This window comes from Capra hircus, chromosome 14, assembly GCF_001704415.2.
Source record: "Capra hircus breed San Clemente chromosome 14, ASM170441v1, whole genome shotgun sequence".
Classification (NCBI taxonomy): Eukaryota; Metazoa; Chordata; class Mammalia; order Artiodactyla; family Bovidae; genus Capra; species Capra hircus.
The window spans coordinates 66,481,042-66,501,902 of record NC_030821.1 but is presented as its reverse complement, the minus strand read 5'-3'; the positions used below and the strand labels follow the sequence as shown (position 1 = coordinate 66,501,902).

Genomic DNA, 20,861 nt, shown 5'->3' with positions numbered 1-20,861 from the left:
GGTCCTGATAGAACTAAATTTGGTTTATACAGCCCAATAATCGCTTCCTTTTAAATGTGTTTTCAGGCGGTTATTGAGCAGCTTCTTATCATTCCTTTTTTCAAAACTGTGATCTTTGATCTAAAAATTCTTCTGACTCTTCTTTTCAACATTTAAATGCCTTTATGCATTTAACTGTGGATTTGGCATTCCCTTTGACATAGACACATATGGGATGTGATTTTCGCTTGTGACTAATTTTACCTTAAATTTCACTCTGCAGCTGTATCACCTTTTGCCACATTCTGTATTTGACACTTTTGTACTATCCTATAGATAATGGTAGTTTATAGCCTAAAGGTATTTAAATATCACTGTCAAAAAGTGTTTAATGTTTTTTTGGGTTTGATTAGACTTTATCTGAAAATCATTTTAAAACAACTTGACGTGCTCCAGCCGTGGGTGAATATACCTATTTTTGTGGAAGGCAGGCTTCTTGAATACCTATGGGGCATAAACCTAGGTGGGGAGTTGGGGGCCGGAGGGAGAGAGGGTCCCTGCCCTCCAAGAAGTTCCAGGCGAGGGCCAGCGGTCCATGCGTGGGGCAGGATCAGTCTTGCTGACAGGTCAGGGTGACAAGACAGAGGCAGCAGGAAGGTAGGTAAGTGTGGAACTGGCCCAGAAGCTCAGGCTCTGAGTGGAGTCTCTTGAACCCTCATCAGGCCCTGCTGCTTGGCTTTGGCTCGTGACTTTTAAAGCCCTGGAGTTGGCTGTAACCCAACTGGGGGAAGTTAGAGCGGATCAGAAATGAGAAACATTTTGTGCTATTTGCCCACTTCTGCCACCTCACCATGCAGTCAGCAGCCTTATTTCTCATTTAATTAGTTCTCATATTGTTATTAAAGTGAAGTGAGTGAAGTCGCTCAGTCATGTCCAACTCTTTGCGACCCTGTGGACTGTAGCCCACCAGGCTCCTCCGTCCATGGGATTCTCCAGGCAAGAATACTGGAGTGGGTTGCCATTTCCTTCTCCAGGGATCTTCCCAACCCAGGGATCGAACCCAGGTCTCCTGCATTGCAGGCAGGCGCTTTAACCTCTGAGCCACCAGGGAAGCCCTCAATATTGTTATTAATTTCACCTAAATAATTATGGTAAAGCCTTCCGTTTCCATCTATAACTACTTTTATCAGAGACATTGAGGGAGGAAACCGCTGGAACATTTTAATATGTTAACCCTTGAGCCTGACCATTGAAATAGTTGAATGTGTCATCTTTCACCCGAGACTGCAGAGCTGATTTATAAACCTAATAAACAGACTCCCAGAGTCCCATATTATTCACTGTTATATGAAAGTTTTAAGTTCTTTAAATTTTTTTTTTTTGTTTTCACCCCAGCTTGAACTTTGGATCCTGGTTTCCTTAGTGACTTTCCAAGTTACAATAAATTACACCTAAAAGCTTTTCTTGTGAAAGCATCTTAATTGACTTCTTACAGGAATATATTCTTCATCTCTCTTTTTAAGAAAAAAAGGGAAAAAAATAAAAGTAGTTGCATTCTCTAGGACTGACAGTTACAAACGAGGAAGATGTCTGTTTAGATGGAAAGTAAAGACTCTTAGCAAGGCAGGGGAGGGAACCTGGGTTGCAGCTCTCAGTGGCTGTGGGTTTACTCGCCCTGATATGAAATTCGGTGGCAAACCGTAGGCTGTTTGAACACAGGTAAGACTGCTGCCCGAATACCAGTTTGACTTTATTATTTTCCTTTTTGTGTCAATTGTGTATCCTGCACTTTCTCACCGTGTGCCCCCTGCCAGTGGACGCTCTCGGTAAGTCTGTCATCCTGAATCTCCGGTGGCTGGTCACGGTGTGGTCCTTGCTGTGGGCTTTCCGTGGTTGTCCAGACCTATGCTAGTGGCTCCAGTTTTCCTCCCAATTCCGAACAATCAATGGTGCCTACTTAATTTTCCATAACTTTAAGAAAATTGTGTGTGCGTGTGTTTCAACCAATCATTTTCTTTTTTTTAAAATTTGACCCTTTAACGGGTTAGCTTAACATTCTAAGAGTCTTTACATCCTCATAATTCAGTATTAGACTCATGGAAAAAAGAAATACAGAGTGACTTAAACCCTCATTTCCACAGCAAAAAAATACATGCATATGTACATATCTAAGTGTATATGTGTGTATTTACATCACAGACAAAACATGGAGAGCTATACTTAATAACTTCTCAAAATAATTCCCAGATCGGATTTGGTTTTATTAAGCTTGCCAGCTATCTTTAACTTAGTCTGCCCAGGACCATTTGGTTTTTTAAAAACCAATCATTTATTTAAAAAAAAAAATCAAAAGTATTTCTTATTTCAGCAGAGTTTGTGGAATGTTTCATTTCGAAGGAATCAGATCTTCAAATTCAATAATCGCAGTGATTCTTCTTGACTAAATGTTGACCCTCATTCTGTGGGCGGCAGCGCTAAAACTTCAGGTCGCTTTCGGCGTCTCGTGGCTGTCCCTCTGTCTCGGAAAGGTCTGTCTGTGGGCTGTCCGTGTGGTTTATCTTGCCTGAGTGTGCCTGAGTGTTCTCTGAGCCTTTGCACTGAACAGCTCTAAAGAGATTTTTGCACTGGATTCTGTCGTCTACGAGGAACCCAAACCACACGGGTCCCCTCTGGCAGGTGGGGCCAGGATGACCTGCTGTCTCGGGGGACACAACTCTGCCTCCTTCCCGTCACGGTGACATTGGGATAATGTCTCCCACTTTTTAAAAGTGATAATCCTTTCCAGTCTTCAATGCTGTGGTTATGACACAGCTTAGTGTACCTTTGGGAGGAAGGTAAGACACAGTCCCTCTTCTGCTTATTGTGATAAAATTCATATAACATAAAATGTACCATTTTAACCCCTCTAAAGTGTACATTTCATTGGCTTGAGTGCATCCCCAATGCTGTGCAGCCATCACTACTGTCTAATTTCAGGATGTTTTCATCACCCCAGAAAGACGTCCCCTGCCATTTAAAACAGTCATGCCTCATTCTCCCTCCCCTTCAGCCCCTGACAGCCGTTCGTGCGCTTTCTGTCTGTATGGATTTGCCTGTTCTGGACCTTTCTTATAACGGGAATCATATAATATGTGGCCTTTTGAGGACACAAAGTTTTATTAAAAACCTTTGCTTGGAAGCCTGGTGTGAGTCCGTCTATGGTATAAATGGGGCATGCTATTTGTTTTAAATGATGGGCAGTGGGATTAGGGTTGAGTGAAGGAACCACACAGCCTTTTGACTCTGTGACTTGGATTCTACTCATCCTAGGAAGAGTCCCTGCAGCCCCTCTAGTTCTCTGTCTTGCAGGGGCCGGCTCCCAGAGCTAAGCCACAGTGACATAGGATCATAGCAGTGAACTTGGGCGTAAAGATGTAAGAAAGCTGTTTGACTTAAAGCCCTCTTAAATTTTATTTTACAAGTTTTAAGTCATTTTTGAATCTGGACATGTGTATTTTAACAACATTTCATGAGAGTTAAAATGTCTTGGTTTAACAAAAGAAATACATATATATATATATGGAACTTTCTTTCAGTCGGGTCAGTAGTATTTACCTTGACTCCTTCAGAAGTATTTACCTTGAATCCTGTGGGCCCCCACAGGGAAGACATTTATAACTCAATGAAGTCTACTGAGACAGGGGTACATTGCTCCCTCCAGGAACAGAGACTCTGGTGGAGGCAAGCCAGTTATAGGTGTCCCTCGGGATTCAAGGGGATTCGTTCCAGGGTCTGCCGCATACTATGAGATGCTCAAGTAGTATAGTCAGCCCTTCAAATCCACAATTCCAAACCCACGGACCCCACCAAGGATTGTAAACAGTACATGACCCACGGTTGGTTCAGTCTGCGAATGAAAAACCCATGGGTTTGGATGCCGATTCTATATTTATTGAAAAAAATCCATGTGCAAGTGGACCTGTGTTCAAACCCGTATTATTCAAGGGTCAACTGCAGTTCAGTCTGGTGTGCTCAGCACTGTGATGAGTATCAGCAGAAGGTGCGGTACTGGGGCAAGGCGCGAGAAACCCGTTTACGCTTGGTGTGGGCAGGTGATGAGGAAGATGAAAAGGGGGTGGCTGGTGGAGAATGGGGCAGGGGCTGCTCAAGTGAGTGTGTGAGCCATCAGCATTTACACGGGGGCACCAGAACCAAAAGGAAGGGTGACCATGCTGCAGGGTGGGGGTCGTGGAATGTGTGACCCTGAGTCAGCTTTAGGGGTGAACTGAGAGCCTCAGTGACCTCCACTGCCCATCCTCAGCTACCTGCCTCCAGATGGTTCTATTTCTCAGCCCCATTTCTGATCAGACCCCGTTCTAGACTGACTTTTCCCCCCATCACACTTCTTTTCCTCCACACAGAGAAAGCAGAAAGCTGGAGTGATGCCGAATCCTTTTCACTGGCCCAGTGGTTTCCACGGGCCCTGGCCGCATCAGCGTGAATGTTTGCATTTCCTGGCTGGTTTCTTCTATGCTTTATGAAACTGGCAGAAACCCCTGATGCCCCAGAAACCACAGTCGTTGAGTGGATAGTTCTCCCTACCTCAGTGGTAAAAACCGAGTGTGTTTCAGCCCCGTCCAACCACCCCGCTGCTTCAGTTTTTGAAGAGGAGTGGCCCTGGGAGCCCTCTTGCCCAGAGGGAGCTCCCACCTACATATCTGAAGTCCAGGTTATCGGTTAGTGGGTCACCTGGCTTCCTTGCCGGGCATAGTGCAGAGGCTCTGTTCCCTTTGTTGAGTTAGGGGAGATGGAGAAGAATCAGACTACTCAGAAGGAGGTGCGGCCCACACAAAGAGACCCTTCTAGTGGTTAACCCCATCTGCCATGGCTGGGCCTCCAGGCGTGGTCAGAAATTGTCCCCCCAGGACCTCCTGGGCCACTGGAGTGAGCATGGAGCTGGAGGCGGCCTGCCCGGAACTGCTGGCTATCCGGATTGCGAGACCCAGCCCTGGAAGGAGCCAGCAGCACCAGAAGTCTCCCCTGGATGTTTTCTCTAACCACCTCCCTCTGATGCATGTCAGCTCTCTGCAGAATGACACCCCAAAATAAAAAAGCCTTCCTGAATGCCGAGATGACGGGGTACAAAGAGCTGGTCCATGGTTCTAGGCTGTTTTCTCCACTGCCCGCTTCCCTCCAGTGAGCATCCCTGGAAGGGGTAGATTGCCACATCAGTGTGATTGGGAAACATGTACCTTGAGCCAAAACCAATGATTGTTCTCTATTGGAACCAAAGCTGGAAAAGTTCCCTCTGAGGGCAGGGAGTGGCTGTAAATGCAGACAGGTGATCACTGAGACCCTCCAGGGCTAGTATGACCACTTGTAGCCTTGCGATCTCTCTGGACATTTAGATGCAACTGCACATAACAGCAGGGAAGACTGTTGAGTCACTGCTTCTTTCCATGCTTGGGAAAGGTGTGAGAGGAGCCTGCGAAATATTTGAATGGGTGCAGTTTTACTCAATGGGACAACCTGTGTGCAGTGGACAGGGGAGGACTTTTTAATGAGTCAGCATTTGAGAGCCGCGGCCTGACGTACATTCTGGCCCAGGAAGTGCCAGGTAAAGCCATCAGCAGAGTGAGCAGGGAGAAAGGAGAGGTCAATGGATGCAGCCAGCCATGCCAGCCTGGGCTAATAGGCTGATGGGGAAAAGCATACCAGAGGGGCAGCCTGACTCTTTCCGTCTTAACAGCAGCAGTGGTCAGGCTTTCCTCTTAAGACCCCGTGTGGTTCAGTGAGCTGTCCCTGACTGTGGTCGGTAGAGATGTGGGAATCTAACTGAAGAAGCTCCCGCAGGGGGCTGTTGCATATGTGGTGAAAGTGTGGAGCCTTCAGAGGCCAGGGGATTCCTGTTTCATACCTGGGAATGCTAGGTTATAAACGGGCTAAGCAGATCCACCCGAGGCCCAGAGCCGTGAGCTCCTTTCCTTTGCAGAGCTGGTCCCTGGGAAAGCCTTGGCCTGATACAGCTCGTCAGGTGTCTTGCTTGTGACTCTGGCTGCAAATGGCTGATTGCAGGAGTCGAAAAGATGCGGAGAAATGTCCCTGTGCACGAGGAGACTTTGTCAAGGTGTGGGTCACCTGGCTTCCCTGTGGCTGCATTTAGAAGCTGGCAAGATGCGTTTAAGGGGGCAGGGGGAGCACACAACAGGAGCCCAGTGCTTTCCTTGGTGTTTTGCCAGAAGCTGAAAAGGGTGACATGCTTGAAATACCCATTCCCCGCATGCCATGGTGTTGATTAACCCTGAGAACGCTGAGCGGGTGGTGTGGTGCAGGGCTAGATGGGCAAATGGGGGTATAGTCCTGCCTTTCTTGAGTTGCGAGCCCGTCACAGTTCTCACAGGGTTAAATTGTTTCACTTCCGGTGCCTCTCTTTCATTCTCCATGACTGCCACAGAGGAGCCCGGTGAGCCGAGCGTGTCTTCACACATTCAGGAAGTAGATATCTGGGCTAGATCCCCTTGGCGGCTATGGAGGCACAAGTGGCCTCTGCCCTCAAGCCGTCTCCATGATGGCAAAGGCAGCTATGTTCTAACATCAGTTCTCTGATACCAACCGGGTATCCGCCAAGTCACATCAGTTCAGATACTAACTACCCGTGGTGGGCTTAGACCCCATGCGCAAAAAACAAGATTTTCTCCACTTCAATCACCAGCCACAAGTGGGGTCCACAAGCTACCCACCTGTGTACCCAGCCAACCTCAAATTTAGGGTCTCCCATGAACCCCCTCAGGTTTGACAAGTTTGTTAGAATGACCCACAGAGTTCAGGAAAGCAGTTTTTCTTAGGGCTGCTGGTTTACTATAAAGGAAAGAAATGAACCCCCAGGTGAGGAGCTCCATAGGATGCAAGGCCAGGCCAAGGTGGGTGCAGTCTCTGTGCCCCTGCCAGGCATGTCAGTGTATTCGTGGGAGCTCGCTGCTCCAGAGTTTTTATTGCATTTAATGGTTATGGAGGCAGGCTGTCTCCTGCTGAGATGCCCAGGGTTTAAAGATGCCCTGTTACTGCCAATGGCACCTAACACTCCCTAAAGCTCACCACATGCTGGGTCTGGTGCTGAGTGCATGATGTGAATGAATCCATCTGCTTTCACAACCATGTGAACTTGGTGCTATTTTTTATGTTTAACAGATGAGTAGAAACTGAGGCACACCCTGTTGAAAGAATAGCAGAAATAGAGTTTGTTTGAATGTGTTCAAGCCCCAAACCTTCCAGTCTTGTCTGATGAAATCTCTCCTTCTTTGGATCCCTGGTTGGTTTTGCTTTGGAAAAATCAATCAAAAACTGCTGCAGGATATTAAGAGTAGAAAATGACGTATGTAGGAATAACTACCTTTTGATGGAAAGGGGGCATTTTTCATTCCAAATTCTAAATCTCCAGCATCACCTTGCATGCCTGTCTCTGAAATTATATCCCATATTTCAGTATTTATATCCCTTATTGCATTGACTGCAGATGCCATCAATGGTAAGATGCATTATTATTTTCTCACTGATGAAAAAAATTTTTTAAATGCCATGTAAACTATGACTCCTACTGACTGTAAGATATATCTTAATTTTTAAAGTATAGACATGAAAAAGCAAGCATCTTCAGATGAAACATGGTATTTGCATGAGTGTGTCAGGGACATATGGAAGTCATTTATTGGGATTCTAATCGCAGGGCTTATGTGTGCTATGAGCAGGAAGCGACAAAGAATGCAGGCTTCTGAATGGGAAAGACGGAGAATTGGCATCTGTCTGCATCCACTCCTAGCTCAGGGGCTCTTGCACGCCACCCTAATCTCAGTTTACCCCTCTGTCAAATGGAGGTGTTAATTCCTGCCTTGAATGTTTATGTAAAGATTAAGGAAAATGTAAATGTTGGGAAAATATGGAATCTTGGTTTCATTCCAGAAAGCTTTGTGAATTTTCCCTACCTACTTACCAAATTTTTTTTCTCCTTTGAGGGTTCTGCTTTGGTCCATGACCTGCTGCCTATTAATAGTGCTTTTGCCCCAGGAGCATTTTTTTGTGAAGAGAATAATCATATGATTTCCCCTGTTGGGGGAAGTAAAGGAGCTGCTGGCTGTATTCATCAGAATTCTCCAGCATGAATCCAGCCAAGACCTGGAAAGTCGCAGGGGAAAAAAATTCTCGAGACTGAGATGACTTTTTACAGAAAAGGCCACAAGCAGTGCTTTACTCAGGAATTTTGTCTGGAAAGCCTGTTTAAGCCCTCTCTTCTTTTGGCTGATGGGCGGCCCTGGAAATTGTTCGTTTTCCAGTGTTAGGCCATTTAAGGGCATGATGGTTGGACCAGTCAGTAAACTCAGGTTGTGCTGGTATACAGTGCCTCATGGCGCTCAGTCACGTCCAGCTCTTTGTGACCCCGCCATGGACCGTACCCTACCAGGCTTCTCTGTCCATGGGATTTTCCACGCAAGAAGACTGGAGGAGGTTGCCATTTCCTCCTCCATGGATGTCTTCCCAAGCCAGGGATCTAACCAGAGTCTCTCTCCGGTGGCACCTGTGCTGGCAGGGGGATTCTGTACCACTGAGCCACCTGGGAAGCTCCTATCAAGGCCTCATTCACTTGCAAATATTTGAGTATGTGCCTTCCAGGCAGGTGTGCTGAGGTAGAAGATACAGTGCTGAGCAAAAATACTTGTGGTTTCTGTCCTCGTGGGGCTTCCTGATCACCAGGGGAGACTGGCATCCATGGAAGAACTGGAGGCGTAAAGATGAAATGAGAACTGGGAGGAGTGTCGTGAAGGCTGTGTTGAAGGAATCTCTGAGAATTAAATATGAGAATTTAGTCTGGTGAGAAGGTTCAGGGAGGGCTTCTGTGAAGAACTGTGACCTGAGAATGAACAGATATCCAACAGCTGGGGTGGAGGGAGAGGGGATGTTTAGGGGGTGGAGCCGGACGCTGGAGCAACGGGAGAGGAGCGGGCAGGGCCTGCGGCCGGCCTCAGAAGCTGACCCACGGATGTCTTGCAGGGCAGGCCGTGTTCACGACACTGGACTTGTTACTGTTTGGGCTGCACAGTGCAGTGGCATCCAAGATCTTAGTTCCTCATCCGGGGACCGAACCCATGCTCCCTGCATTCCCATGCTCCCTGCATTAGGAGTGTGGAGTCTTAACCACTGGACCGCCAGGCGAGTCCTCACTGAACTTTCTTGAAAGCAGTGGGCGCTACTGAGAAGAGAGAAGATTTGCATTTTGAAAGTAATTCAGGGCTGTTCCAGGCAAGCTCGTCCAAATGTGGTCAGAGTGACCTATTAGGGGCGGATGGAGCCATCCAGGTGAGAGATCAAGGTGGCGCAGTGCGGGTGGGAGTAGCAGAGACGAAAGAGGAGACAGCGTCAAGTCCACACGGGAGCTGCTGCAGTCATCGGCAGCGGCTCTGCCAACATTGCTGATGGGAGGCAAATGAATGGGCTTTTGTATATTACATCAGTGCTGAGGCAACTCCAAATTTGTGGACCTAAAAAATGACTGTAAGAACCAGTATATCCAACTGAGACGTGGAATAATTTCTTACACTTTTTTTTTTTTTATAAATAGATGTTGTGGTTACTGAATTTAAGAAATAAACATTGTGTTTCTAGGTTATGATATATCCCACATGGAAATGTATTCACTGTGACGATAATTATAGCAGTCTTTACAGATTATACTTATTTTAGAATACTATAATTTGAAAGTCCTTTAATTATAACATAATACATATTTAAAATAACTTGGCTAATCATAGAATGATTTAAATTTATATTTACCAGATTAGGTAACACTTGGTTCTAGTCACTTTGCTTTCCTATGTCTGTATTTTTAGAAATCAGTGTCATTAATCACAGATAGATGTGCACCTTACAACTTGTGAAAGGAAGTAAAGATACCCATTTCCCCAATTTCTTATAATTATAGGCTAGTATTGAAAGAAATTGCTACCATAATTAAACTTTCTGCCTCTGGAGTTAAGAACATGCTGACTTGGTCCGTGGTCCTCCGTGGTCCCTTAGTTGGAGCATCCTTGGAGAGATTGAGAGGCTTACAAGAAGGCCTTGGGACCAGCCACAACCACAGGGCCTCACTGCAGGCTTGGCCAGGCTGTTTGACAGGTGGTAGAGAAACAGAGAATTTCATTACCAAAGGGCTTGTATCATATACACAATCAGTGTGTGTGGATTCAGCTGCACAAGCCAGCATTTTGTTTACTTATTTTTAAAAAGTTTTTGGCTGTGCCTCGCTTTTGAGATCTTAGTTTCCTGCCCAGGGATGGAACCTGGGCCCTTGGCAGTGAAAGCGCAGTGTGCTAGCCACTGGGACTTCCCTGGCAGTACAGTGGTTAGCGTTCCATGCTTCCCCTTAAGGGTGCATGGGTTCAGTCCCCGGTCGGGGGACTAAGATTCTGCCTGGTGTTCAGCCCAGTCAAAAAAAAAAGGGAAAATTCTCAATTTCATGGGACTGGGGTACCTGCTCACTCGCCTCCCCGCAAGTGCCCCTGGAGAATGGAAGGGTGCTTTAACAAGTTTCTTGTCTACAAAAACTCATGAAACCTATGACTCTGCAGCTGGGTAATGTGTGAAACTGGCTCCCAGGCAGAGAAACTGGAAGAACAGGTAGAATTATCGGGGTCAGGGAGGGATGGTGGCTGATAACAGCAAAAAGTTCTCAGAGCAAAGTGAAAGTGAAGTCACTAAGTCATGTCCGACTCTTTGCAACCCGTGGACTGTAGCCCACCAAGCTCCTCCATCCATGGGATTCTCCAGGCAAGAATACTGGAGTGGGTTTCCATTTCCTTCTCCAGGGGATCTTTCCAACCCAGGGATGGAACCCAGGTCTCCCGCATTGCAGGCAGACGCTTTAACCTCTGAGCCACAAATTCTCACATAATTGTTGGATAAAAAATCCCTCCGCATGGAATTAAACGCTGTTGTGCTGCACCCAGCACATATGTTCACCTGACCAGTTAGGACCATGTACAGACCACTGACTGTACTGGAATGCCATCTAAGGCATTTTCAGGGATGACCTTTGCCCCCGATTTTCCCCTTTTATGCTAACTTAGAACTTCAGTTCAGTCGCTTAGTTGTGTCCGACTCTTTGCGACCCCATAAATCGCAGCACGCCACGCCTCCCTGTCCATCACCAACTCCTGGAATTCACTCAGACTCATGTCCATCGAGTCAGTGATGCCATCCAGCCATCTCATCTTCTGTCGTCCCCTTCTCCTAGAACTTAACCCCTACCAAAAATCCAGTGACTTTTGCTAGTTGGATGTTCTTGATGCCTGACTGCCTTTCTGGCTCCAGAGGAAGTTTTCTCATCTAAGTGTGAGAAAATACAGAATGTATTCCTACATTCAAGGCAGTTTTCCCTGACTCTGTACTTTTTTAAACCAAATAACACATTGCATCTAAGTGTTCTCTGTGGCATCCTTAAAGAGGAGGGTGCATGGTGACTGGCCAGGTCCCTTTCTAGGTGGCGGGTGGAATCCAGTCCCTCGACTTGAGGCAGCTGGGAAGGAGGGGGAGGAACCCAGAGTCAGAGGGTCAGGCGGTGTGTGCTCTGACTGCATGGCCCTGGGCAGTCCTCCCTCTCCCCTCCTCTGAACTGGGAGCAGATTGGTTTGGATAATCCATAGTGCCCCCTCCATGCTAACATTCTGTTTAAAACACCTATTGAGTGCCTGTTGTATGCACCTATTAAATTCCTTTTGAGTACCCGTTGTATACACCTATTCAGTACCTGTTGTATACACCTGTTAAACACCTATTGAGTACTTGTTGTATATACAGAGAGCATTTCACTGCAGGCTAGGCTGGGAGAGTCCAAGCTTCTGTCCAGAAGGAGTTCAGAGATTCTTTTTCTGGTTCAGGTGGTAGGTGAGCATGGGAGCCCAGTGTGGAAGCTCATGAGCTGGTCTCCTGATGGTCACCTTCTTGTCCTCAGATCAGATTTACAATAGCCACACCCCCTGATACAGTGTCTATTTGCCCAGCTTTATCCATGTTTATCCAAACTTCTGTAAATATTCTCAGTCCAGGAGCCAAACGGTGTGTGTCACAACAACTTAACTCAGCAGTTGTGATGAGAGTGGGTATAGACAGCCTGTAAATGAATGGGCGTGACTGTTTGCAAATAAAACTTTACTTATAAAGACAGTTGCCTCAGCAAGTTCTTGAGTTGTTGAAAAGTCTAGAAATGGGTGCCTCTGCGTATCTGGGGTCTGTGGATGGGGCCAGGTGATTCCCAGGCACGGGCCAGCCTCAGTACCCAGGCCCCCTTCAGTCCTCCACCAGTAGAGCTCTGACTGCGGGTCTTTTTGTTGCTGAGCTTGTCCTACAGGAAGGGCCTTCAGGACTCGCCACTAGGGAGTTAAACTAGCTGCCAGGGAGTCCCAGGGGCTCCTCGGAGCCAGGAGAGCTGATGCTAGCCCTCTTTGTGTTCCGGGACAGACACTTCTCTTCCAGACAGAGGCTCTTTTATTGAGCATGACCCAACAAAACCAGCTTGTGCCCATTTTTGGAAACATCCACAGGCCTTCAACTTGTTCTTCATACCTTAGCCTCTTCAGAATGCAAATCAGGAGAAGTTACCCCAGGACATTTTACTTGTCATAAATAAATCAGGATAAGCATCCCCTTTGGGCACTAGAAATTGGAAATGGCTGATCCTAGAAAAACCGCTTCTTTAGATCCTTTCTGGGTATAAATAAATGATTTTTTAGAAGTCCCGGGGAATTGTGGTTTCCGCTCCAGCAGGGACCCGAGGGAGGAGGACACTGCTTCCAGGAGCTGCTGTTTCAGCAAGCCAAGCTCCGGGCTTTGTTTCATTTGCAGGGCGAGGTGACATCCAGCCCCAGCTGGACAGCGCGCTCCAAGACGTCAATGACAAGTATCTCCTGTTGGAAGAAACAGAGAAGCAAGCTGTCCGGAAGGCTTTGATCGAAGAACGCGGCCGGTTCTGCACCTTCATTTCTATGCTGCGGCCCGTGATTGTGAGTCAGTGGAAAGTTCCAGAAGGCTTAAACTGCCAGTTCTGAGGAGACCCTCCTTGTTTATCTGGAGGCACTGAGAAGTTGCGGTGTGTCAGGAATCATGATGGTGGAGTCAGGATTATGGACCAGCACTTGTCTACAAGTTGCTGATGGCCACACGGCTCTCTCTGCATTCTGAGCAATGGTGGTTCCGCTTACTTTTTCTCCTTAAGATGGCCCCACAGAGTTGTTCCCAAAGTAGGTCCCCAGACCAGCAGCATCACCTGGGAACTGGTTAGAAATGTGCATTCTCAGACCCAACCCAGACCTACTGAACCCACAGCTCTGGGGCTGGGAACCCCAACCAGGCACCTGGGCTCTTGAAGCAAGTCCTCCAGCTGATTTTGAGACCCAGTGACCGAGATGAGTGCCAAGGAGTGACTGTGAGGTTAATAGGGGAAAAGCCTCAGTGAATCAACGCACTTAGTTTTGAAGTCAGTTAGTTGAATGCCTTGAAAAGTTCTGCTGGAGCTTTTCTTGAGGCTGATACAAATGCACCAGCTGCCGTCCCTCAGCCCTGGCAAAATGCCCAGATCTGAGTTGTTCCCCTGAGCGTAGTGCTTTCCCATGAATCGTTCTTACCTGGGTCCACAGCCCCAGCTTACTGCTTTGGTGATGTCCTTCTTCCATAGTCCATAGTTTGCCTCACTTGCCACTGACTAAGTTGATGGAAAAAACAAAGACGGGGCAGTTAACCTCCAGTGAACACACATGTGCTGTCACTTAGGTCTGCCAAATCTGGACCAGAACATCCCCAAATGGTGTCATCTGCTGAAGTCGATTGACTTCCAGGGGGAGGGGGCCGGGGAGCCCTGGCCTGTGGAGGGGACTGTGCTGCAGGATCCCACCCACAGGCAGACCCCTCCGCCCCCAGCAGGGGCGCCGGCCCCCAGACGCTTTTAGGAAGGTGTGTGTGTTTGCTGTGTAGCACACAAGTCACTCTGTGGTTATGGCTGGTTCCTTGTTCTCCATTTCCCCAAAGAAAGGGCTGGTAAATGGCTTCAGCAAAGATAAACCAGTCCTTGTGTTCCTCTTCTGAAAAGTTGGAAGTGTGGACAGCGTCCCTAATAAAAACAGCTGGATCCAGGTGATAAAGTGAATCATGCGTGGTAACAGGTTGTGAATTACTTTCAGGAGGAAGAAATCTCAATGCTGGGGGAAATCACTCACCTGCAGACCATATCGGAGGATCTGAAAAGCCTGACCATGGACCCTCACAAACTGCCTTCCTCAAGTGAACAGGTAGGCATCGTGGGGTAGGTGCTCAGGACAAGAAACCCAGTAGATGAAGGTTCAAAGTCCTGAGGGCTCCTTGCAGCAATCTCTCATTTAAAATGGCATCATGTTTTACATTGTGACATGTGGCTGTCATCCGCACAGGTTATCATAGAGCACCTACTGTGTGCCAGGCTCTGCTCTGAGCTCTTTACATAGACTTCCTCTGTGAATCACCACCAATATCCGCATTTTACAGAGGACCTTGAAGCACTGAGGGATAAAGTCACTTAACCAGGCAGTTACTGGTAGAACTGGGATTTAAACCAAGCTGTCAGTTCCCTCAGCCCGTGCTTTTAATCATGTGTTCACTGACTCTCTAGAGATAAACTCCACTAGGAACATGACGGTGGGGTCTCTTGGTCATCACTGTAAATCATTCTGTCTGGATTTCTCCCACTCTAAGTAAGGAATGAATGAGGGTCTCACTTATGAAAAAAGTGACTTTATGTTGATTCATTTGGTTCATGTGACATTAACACTATGTTCAGTGGGGCAACAGCTGAAAAATCACATGCATTTGCCTTTCATATAAAATTCTTATTGTTGCCTTGGAAGCCAGCTCAGCAGACAAATTTGGGAGCTTATATTTTCCATCTTGCAAAATTGCTTTTATTAGACTACAGCCTGCAGGCATTCACTCAGTAAGCAGATATTTATTGAGCACCTACTATGTGAATGGAAACTAGAGCTTACATTCAACTGGCTCTTTGTTAAGTAAGGGAGACAGATGTGGAAGTAATTATGAAAAAATTGGTTTGTTCTTGATTCTGTCAGGTTTTATTGGTTAGATGGAGGCATGAGTAGGTATCAAGTGACTAAGATGTAAGATCAGTTCAATTCAGTAGCTCAGTTGTGTCCAACTGTTTGCGACCCCATGGACTGCAGCATGCCAGGCCTCCCTGTCCATTACCAACTCCTGGAGTTCACTCAAACTCATGTCCATTGTGTAAAATCAACACTTCCTAAAAGCATTATCATCTATGTTGTACTGTAAACAAAAACCCTATAAATTCTAACCTTGGTGTAAATGTCTCTTATGAATTATAACTGTTAATCTTTTTCTTTTTGACAGCTATGTTGTGGTTTTCCTCTCCCTTCCCCATTAATTACGTCTTTGCTTGTCTCAGAAAAAGGATTATGACACTGATGGATTGGTACTATGATTCTTCCATTGAAAGGAAAACTCTTCACAACATGTTTTTCTTTGATCCCCACTCTTCCATGATGGTGGAGTTTCGACGTTACGACAGTTGTTGAGATCTGATGGATAATGTTTCCCTCCTCCGCACGTTGCTGACCCTCCTGCTTTGTCCCCTTAGGTGATTCTGGACTTGAAAGGCTCTGATTACAGTTGGTCGTACCAGACCCCACCCTCTTCTCCGAGCACCACGATGTCCCGCAAGTCAAGCGTCTGCAGGTAGGTGAAGCCAGGCTGGGCTGTTGCCTTGGGGATGTGGCATTTTGCTTTACACTAATTGTGAATGTTGGAGCCAGTCTTGGGCTCTGAAGTAGCGCACTTTAAACAGGAAATGGTGATTGGGTGAAAGGATCCCATCATGATTTTGGTCTTACTCTTTAGTTTCAGAATTAATTTTGGGTTAGAAGGAAAAATCCCATCAGACCTTAAATTGGTGGACACAGCTTTCTCTGTTAGGGTATATGGTACAAAATCTCATTTTATGAATTCTCACTGGATTTTCCTGTTTAGCAGAGTAGAAACCACATGGGCTCCCAGAGGGCGAACAGGGGTCGAGATCCTCGTGCAGACGCGTCTCGCTGTGGCCGGAACAGAGGAAGGCAGTGACAGTGGCTGCTGCTCCTACTTGCCCCCCGGTCTTTGTCTCAGGGCTTCACAAAGTGAATAGAAGTCTTGATCTGTTAACCTCTCCCACCACCACCGTCACTGCTTTGTTAGGTGTTATTGTTAACCTGGTGACTCGGGGTCCATCGGAATAGTTCTGCCATCGGTCAGCAACACTGTTCCCTGGCAGCGTTCTGTTCAAGACCATTCTTGACTTGCCGAAGGCCAAGTTGATTATTCCCTTCCCGTGAAGGTAGAAACACCCTCGTGTATCATGTCCTTCTTGGTACACTCTCCCTGCTGATCTTTTCCTTTGGCTTTTCAAAGCCGAATGGATTTCCTCTTCCTGTGACTTAGCATTGAGAGTAAAGAACAGGATGGAGCTGCCGAGTCTGTGTGTGGGAATCTCTCTCTACACACACGTGTGTGTGTGTGTCTTACATTTCATGTTTGAGCTCGTGCAGTGTACAGGGAGCAGGAAGTTCAGACTTGAGATGCTCCAGCCTGACATTCTGCAGCCTGAGGGTGGCGGTTGGTTTCTTGTCATCTTTTGTATGCTGTGTGTGTGTGTGTGTGTGTGAGACACGTCTACTGAGGTTTTTTTCTATTGAGGATTTTTTCTTTTTGTTTGGTAACGAAGTAAACTTTATCTCGTTAGTAGAAAACAAAGCTGCGTGAGTCTCCTTCTGTAGTTTTAGTGTCAACAGAAACTCCTGTCATATGGACAGCGCCGGCCCTGAGCTTGCCGTAGTGAGATTGCCGTGAGCGTTGCTGTCAGTCTCCGCATGCCCTGTTCTGGCTGACGGGCGGGGCGGGGAAGCAAAACTCATGATAATTATCCTTGATCTCCTCCAGCACACTTCGCTATGTCTGTTGGAACGTTAGCACCAAGTCATTCCAGCATAGAACACCAGAAGAAGGTAGTCAGCCCTTGACTGTCTTATTAGCTGGCTGAGTTTGTGAAATTTGACGAGAATCTCTTGCGGAGTTAGGAGCAGAAACCACAGATCTTCTAATCCCAGTCTGGGTTGTTTATTTCACGCCTTCTGACGCCGCTACAGCTGCCCTTTATCTGTCAGCTCTGCCTGTTTGGACCAGGAGACTTTGTTCAGTTTTCCGGATTTCATAATTTGAGTGTAGGACATACTGCTTACGACTGGAAATGGAACAGGCAGAACTCCAGAGGGCAAGTGTCATTTTCCGACATCCTGTTTACTGTTCCATCCTGGAAGCAAACAGCTTCGATTGATGACCTTTGGTCCCTGAAAGCTGCCTGCCTCTTGCCAGGTGTTCTGTTTGCTGGGCTCACAGATAGTTGAACAGAGAAGTACCTGTGTTCAGGGTCAAACCATTCATTAAACCACCAACTTTGTTAATAATAAAATGTAAAATACACGAACACAGAGTTGTCTCACATACGGGTATCTTGAATTAGACACACTTAGGATGCAATCACCTTGAGGAATCTCTTGGTGCCAAGCGATGGTTGGCCAGGTTGATCCCGATGGTTCACCTAAGGAAGACACTTGGGTGCTCCAACTAGGTCATGCTGAAGCCTTCATATGGTTTTTGTGAGTAGAGGGTATGAACCTTTTTCATGCCTCAGACATCGAGTCCCCTGGCTTTGCTGGTCGGTGACACAGCAGAGCTGGGCAGCACTTGACTCTCTAAAATCACAGCCTTCCATCCTAAAGATGCCTCATTGCGTCTCGGAGAACCACGGCTCCATAGCTGGTTTTTGCCCCTTGCTCACACAGAAAAGACCTTTTATTTACTCGCTTAGTGATTGGGTGTTTTGAAAACACGTCTCACTGTGTGCGCTGCTTCTCGGGGCTGGGGGCGGGTTGCGTGATGCCGTTCTCCCCCGTCACCCCTTGCCATCTGTCCCACTGCCCCCGCAGCAGCCTGAACAGCGTCAACAGCAGCGACTCGCGGTCCAGCGGCTCCCACGGCTCCCACTCGCACTCGCCCAGCTCCCACTTCCGCTACCGCGGCTCCAGCCTGGCCCAGCAGGCGCCCGTGCGGCTGTCCAGCGTGTCCTCCCACGACTCAGGGTTCATCTCCCAGGACGCCTTCCAGTCCAAGTCGCCGTCCCCCATGCCGCCCGAGGCCCCCAACCAGGTAAGGGCGTCCTTGGCCCCAGGAGCAGCCGCCACACCTGAGGCCCTGGATCAGTCTTGATGGCTGGAACCAGAGAGGGAGCCGGAGAGCTTGGACAGACCCTGGTCGTCTGGCATGGGGAACCTCTGGTTTAATTTCTCATCTTTAGATGAGCTGATCCCCTAAAGGGAGAGAATATAAGTGGGGGTTAAAACTTATGATTGGGCTTCCCTGGTAACTCACATGGTAAAGAATCCGCCTACAATGCGGGAGACCTGGATTCGATCCCTGGGTGGGGAAGATCCCCTGGAGAAGGAAATGGCTAACTACTCCAGTATTCTTGCCTGGAGAATCCCATGGACAGAGGAGCCTGGCGGGCTACAGTCCATGGGGTCTCACAGAGTTCGACACCACTGAGTGACTTTCACTCACTCAAAGCTTATGATCACCATGCGGGTGATAATTGTCACCCCATTGATTTGGAGAGTTTTCACACTTGTATAGACAGGTATGTAGACAGACTCAAAGTCTTGGAGTCTTGGCTGCTCTCTGTGTCCCTGTGGCTGGCTTGGCATGATATAGTCATTATCCCATTTGCACATGGGAACAGAGATTCTGCTGTTGAACAACGCCTCGGAGCCCTTCCTTGGCACTTTCAGCTTCCTTGTGTCAATTTATGATGAGGATGAGAATAAGAAAGTATCTTCAGTGCTCATGCAGGTAATTCTGTGGGCCTCTTCCTCCTGGGAGAAGGGGAGGTGTTGAGTTTCTTTGAATACAGTTGGGTTAGATGGCACTAAATGCCCAGCCCTTCAGCTGCAGAAGAGCAGATGGCAGGAGCTGGACATCGAACACCCTTCACCTGCTCCTCTGTGTCCCTTTTTTGTGTCAGCGGGTTGGCGTCTAGACTGGCAAGCACAACATACAGGCAACTAGGAAACGTGACCATCCAGGATGTCCCCTCAGCGCCATCTGCTGGGGAGCGTGGTGACTGCGAGCCCATCGCATATTGGGTTTGCCGAAAAGATCAATAGGGTTTGTCCAAAGTAAGACATTACAAACTTTTTGGTCAACCCAATATAATACATTTTGAGACCAACCACAGCCTTTGGCCCAAGATCCTTTGGATTCAGAAGGTCGCGTGCTTGTCTTGTTCATCCAGGTATCCAATTTGCCTGAGAGTCAGCAAGTGTCTCCTGGGTGCCAGGCACCGTCCTAGGAGCTCCTGCCTATTGTCTATGTAGTCCTGCCAGCAGCCGCTTGGAGTGTTGTTATCCCTGTTTTGTTAGAGAAACAGGCTAAGATGTAAAGCAGTCTGCCCGAGTGGCACAGTTATGTGACCTGCAGTCGGGGATCTGGAACGAGGGTTTCTAGCAACTGGTCCAGCGGCCTTTCTGCCATAACGTGCCCCTAGCAGAGTGTTCTGGGGAGCACTCCACGTTGAGGAAGCATCTGTCATGTTCTGGGAGCCAGACAGCCACTCGCATGATGCATCTGACATTGGTGAACCCAGAGCCGCTCAGCCTGGAGCCCCGCCTTTGGCGTTTCACAGCTGTCCCTGGGGGCGCTGTTGCCTCTCTCTGTCTTCCTGGGGTTGAGATTCAATTTTAAGCAGAAATGCTCGGAGCTGGGAGCTGCAGCTTTACGTCCTCTACTTGTCCTAGCTGGGTGCTTTGGCTCACTCACTCTCTAAGAGGTCCCGCCTTGTGTGGCACTAAACTGTACCTGCGTGTCTCGTGAGCCTCGAGTGAGTGTGGTAGAGAGGGAGCAGGGATTTGCAGCTCCTCAAAGGCTTTTCTAGTGTGCAGTGTCATTCTGTGTGTGCTTTTAATCAACTGATGCATTAACAAAATATCGTGCGCTGACACCCCTTTCTAAAAAAAGAGGCCATGTGCTCCAGCTTTGCTGAATGAAGCGGGGTTTCTGCCTCCAGTCATGTCAAGGGAAACAGAAGGCGGGATTGTTGGGATTTACTTAAATCTGAAAGCCGGTGCCTAAGATAAATGCTTGGCTAAGCAACTCTAGGGTAGTTTGAGTAAACTCAGGGATGCTGCAGAATTTAATTGAGAATTCTGTTTTTCTTGAAAAAGGCGTTATGGCTGCTTCTAAGGCAGAGGGGAAATTTAAGGAGATTGTACACCTCACACAGGGCAGAGGGTATAGTTTCCTAGGGGAAGTATTATTACCTTTATTTGGGTGGGAGGAAGGGAGCACACATCCATAAGCAGGGAAATCCCTCGGGTGCATGGGTGTAAATGAATGCCTTGTGGCAGGATGTTTTCAGGATTCTCCCACTGTCCTCTACTCTGCTCTTTACAAGTTGTGCCACGTATGCCCAGGAGAGATGGGACCACGTCTGCAGCGGGGCTCCTGCCTAGAACCGTTCACTCCATCCACTCAAGGGGCTCTTCAGGAAAAAATGAGCAGAAGTCAGACGAAATAAGAACCTGTGGTCCTGGGGTGCTGTACTGTTTCTTTTTTTTCAAATTGAACTTATTTTAATTAGAGAAGCCAAAATAAGTAGTTCTGGTAAATTATAACTGGCTTTTTTTTACAGTTGGTTAAGCACTACATACATAGATACACACACACACACAATCTCATTTAATCTTCATCCAATAGATATTATTGATCCCTAT

At 47.5% G+C, this 20,861-nt stretch overlaps 1 protein-coding gene across 6 annotated transcripts in view; it reads left to right on the top strand.

Moving 5' to 3' along the window:
• Nucleotides 1–20,861, top strand: part of MTSS1 (MTSS1, I-BAR domain containing) — a 162,913-nt gene that overhangs the window by 132,642 nt on the left and 9,410 nt on the right. For 4 of the 6 annotated variants that reach the window (XM_018058553.1, XM_018058551.1, XM_018058555.1 and 1 more), the window contains 5 exons: nt 1,794–1,805; nt 12,847–13,004; nt 14,178–14,285; nt 15,641–15,738; nt 18,024–18,243. In XM_018058553.1, the coding sequence (XP_017914042.1) occupies nt 1,794–1,805; nt 12,847–13,004; nt 14,178–14,285; nt 15,641–15,738; nt 18,024–18,243 (596 nt within the window). The remainder of the gene's footprint in view (nt 1–1,793; nt 1,806–12,846; nt 13,005–14,177; nt 14,286–15,640; nt 15,739–18,023; nt 18,244–20,861) is intronic. The other 2 variants (XM_018058554.1, XM_018058552.1) reach the window with 1 other exon arrangement.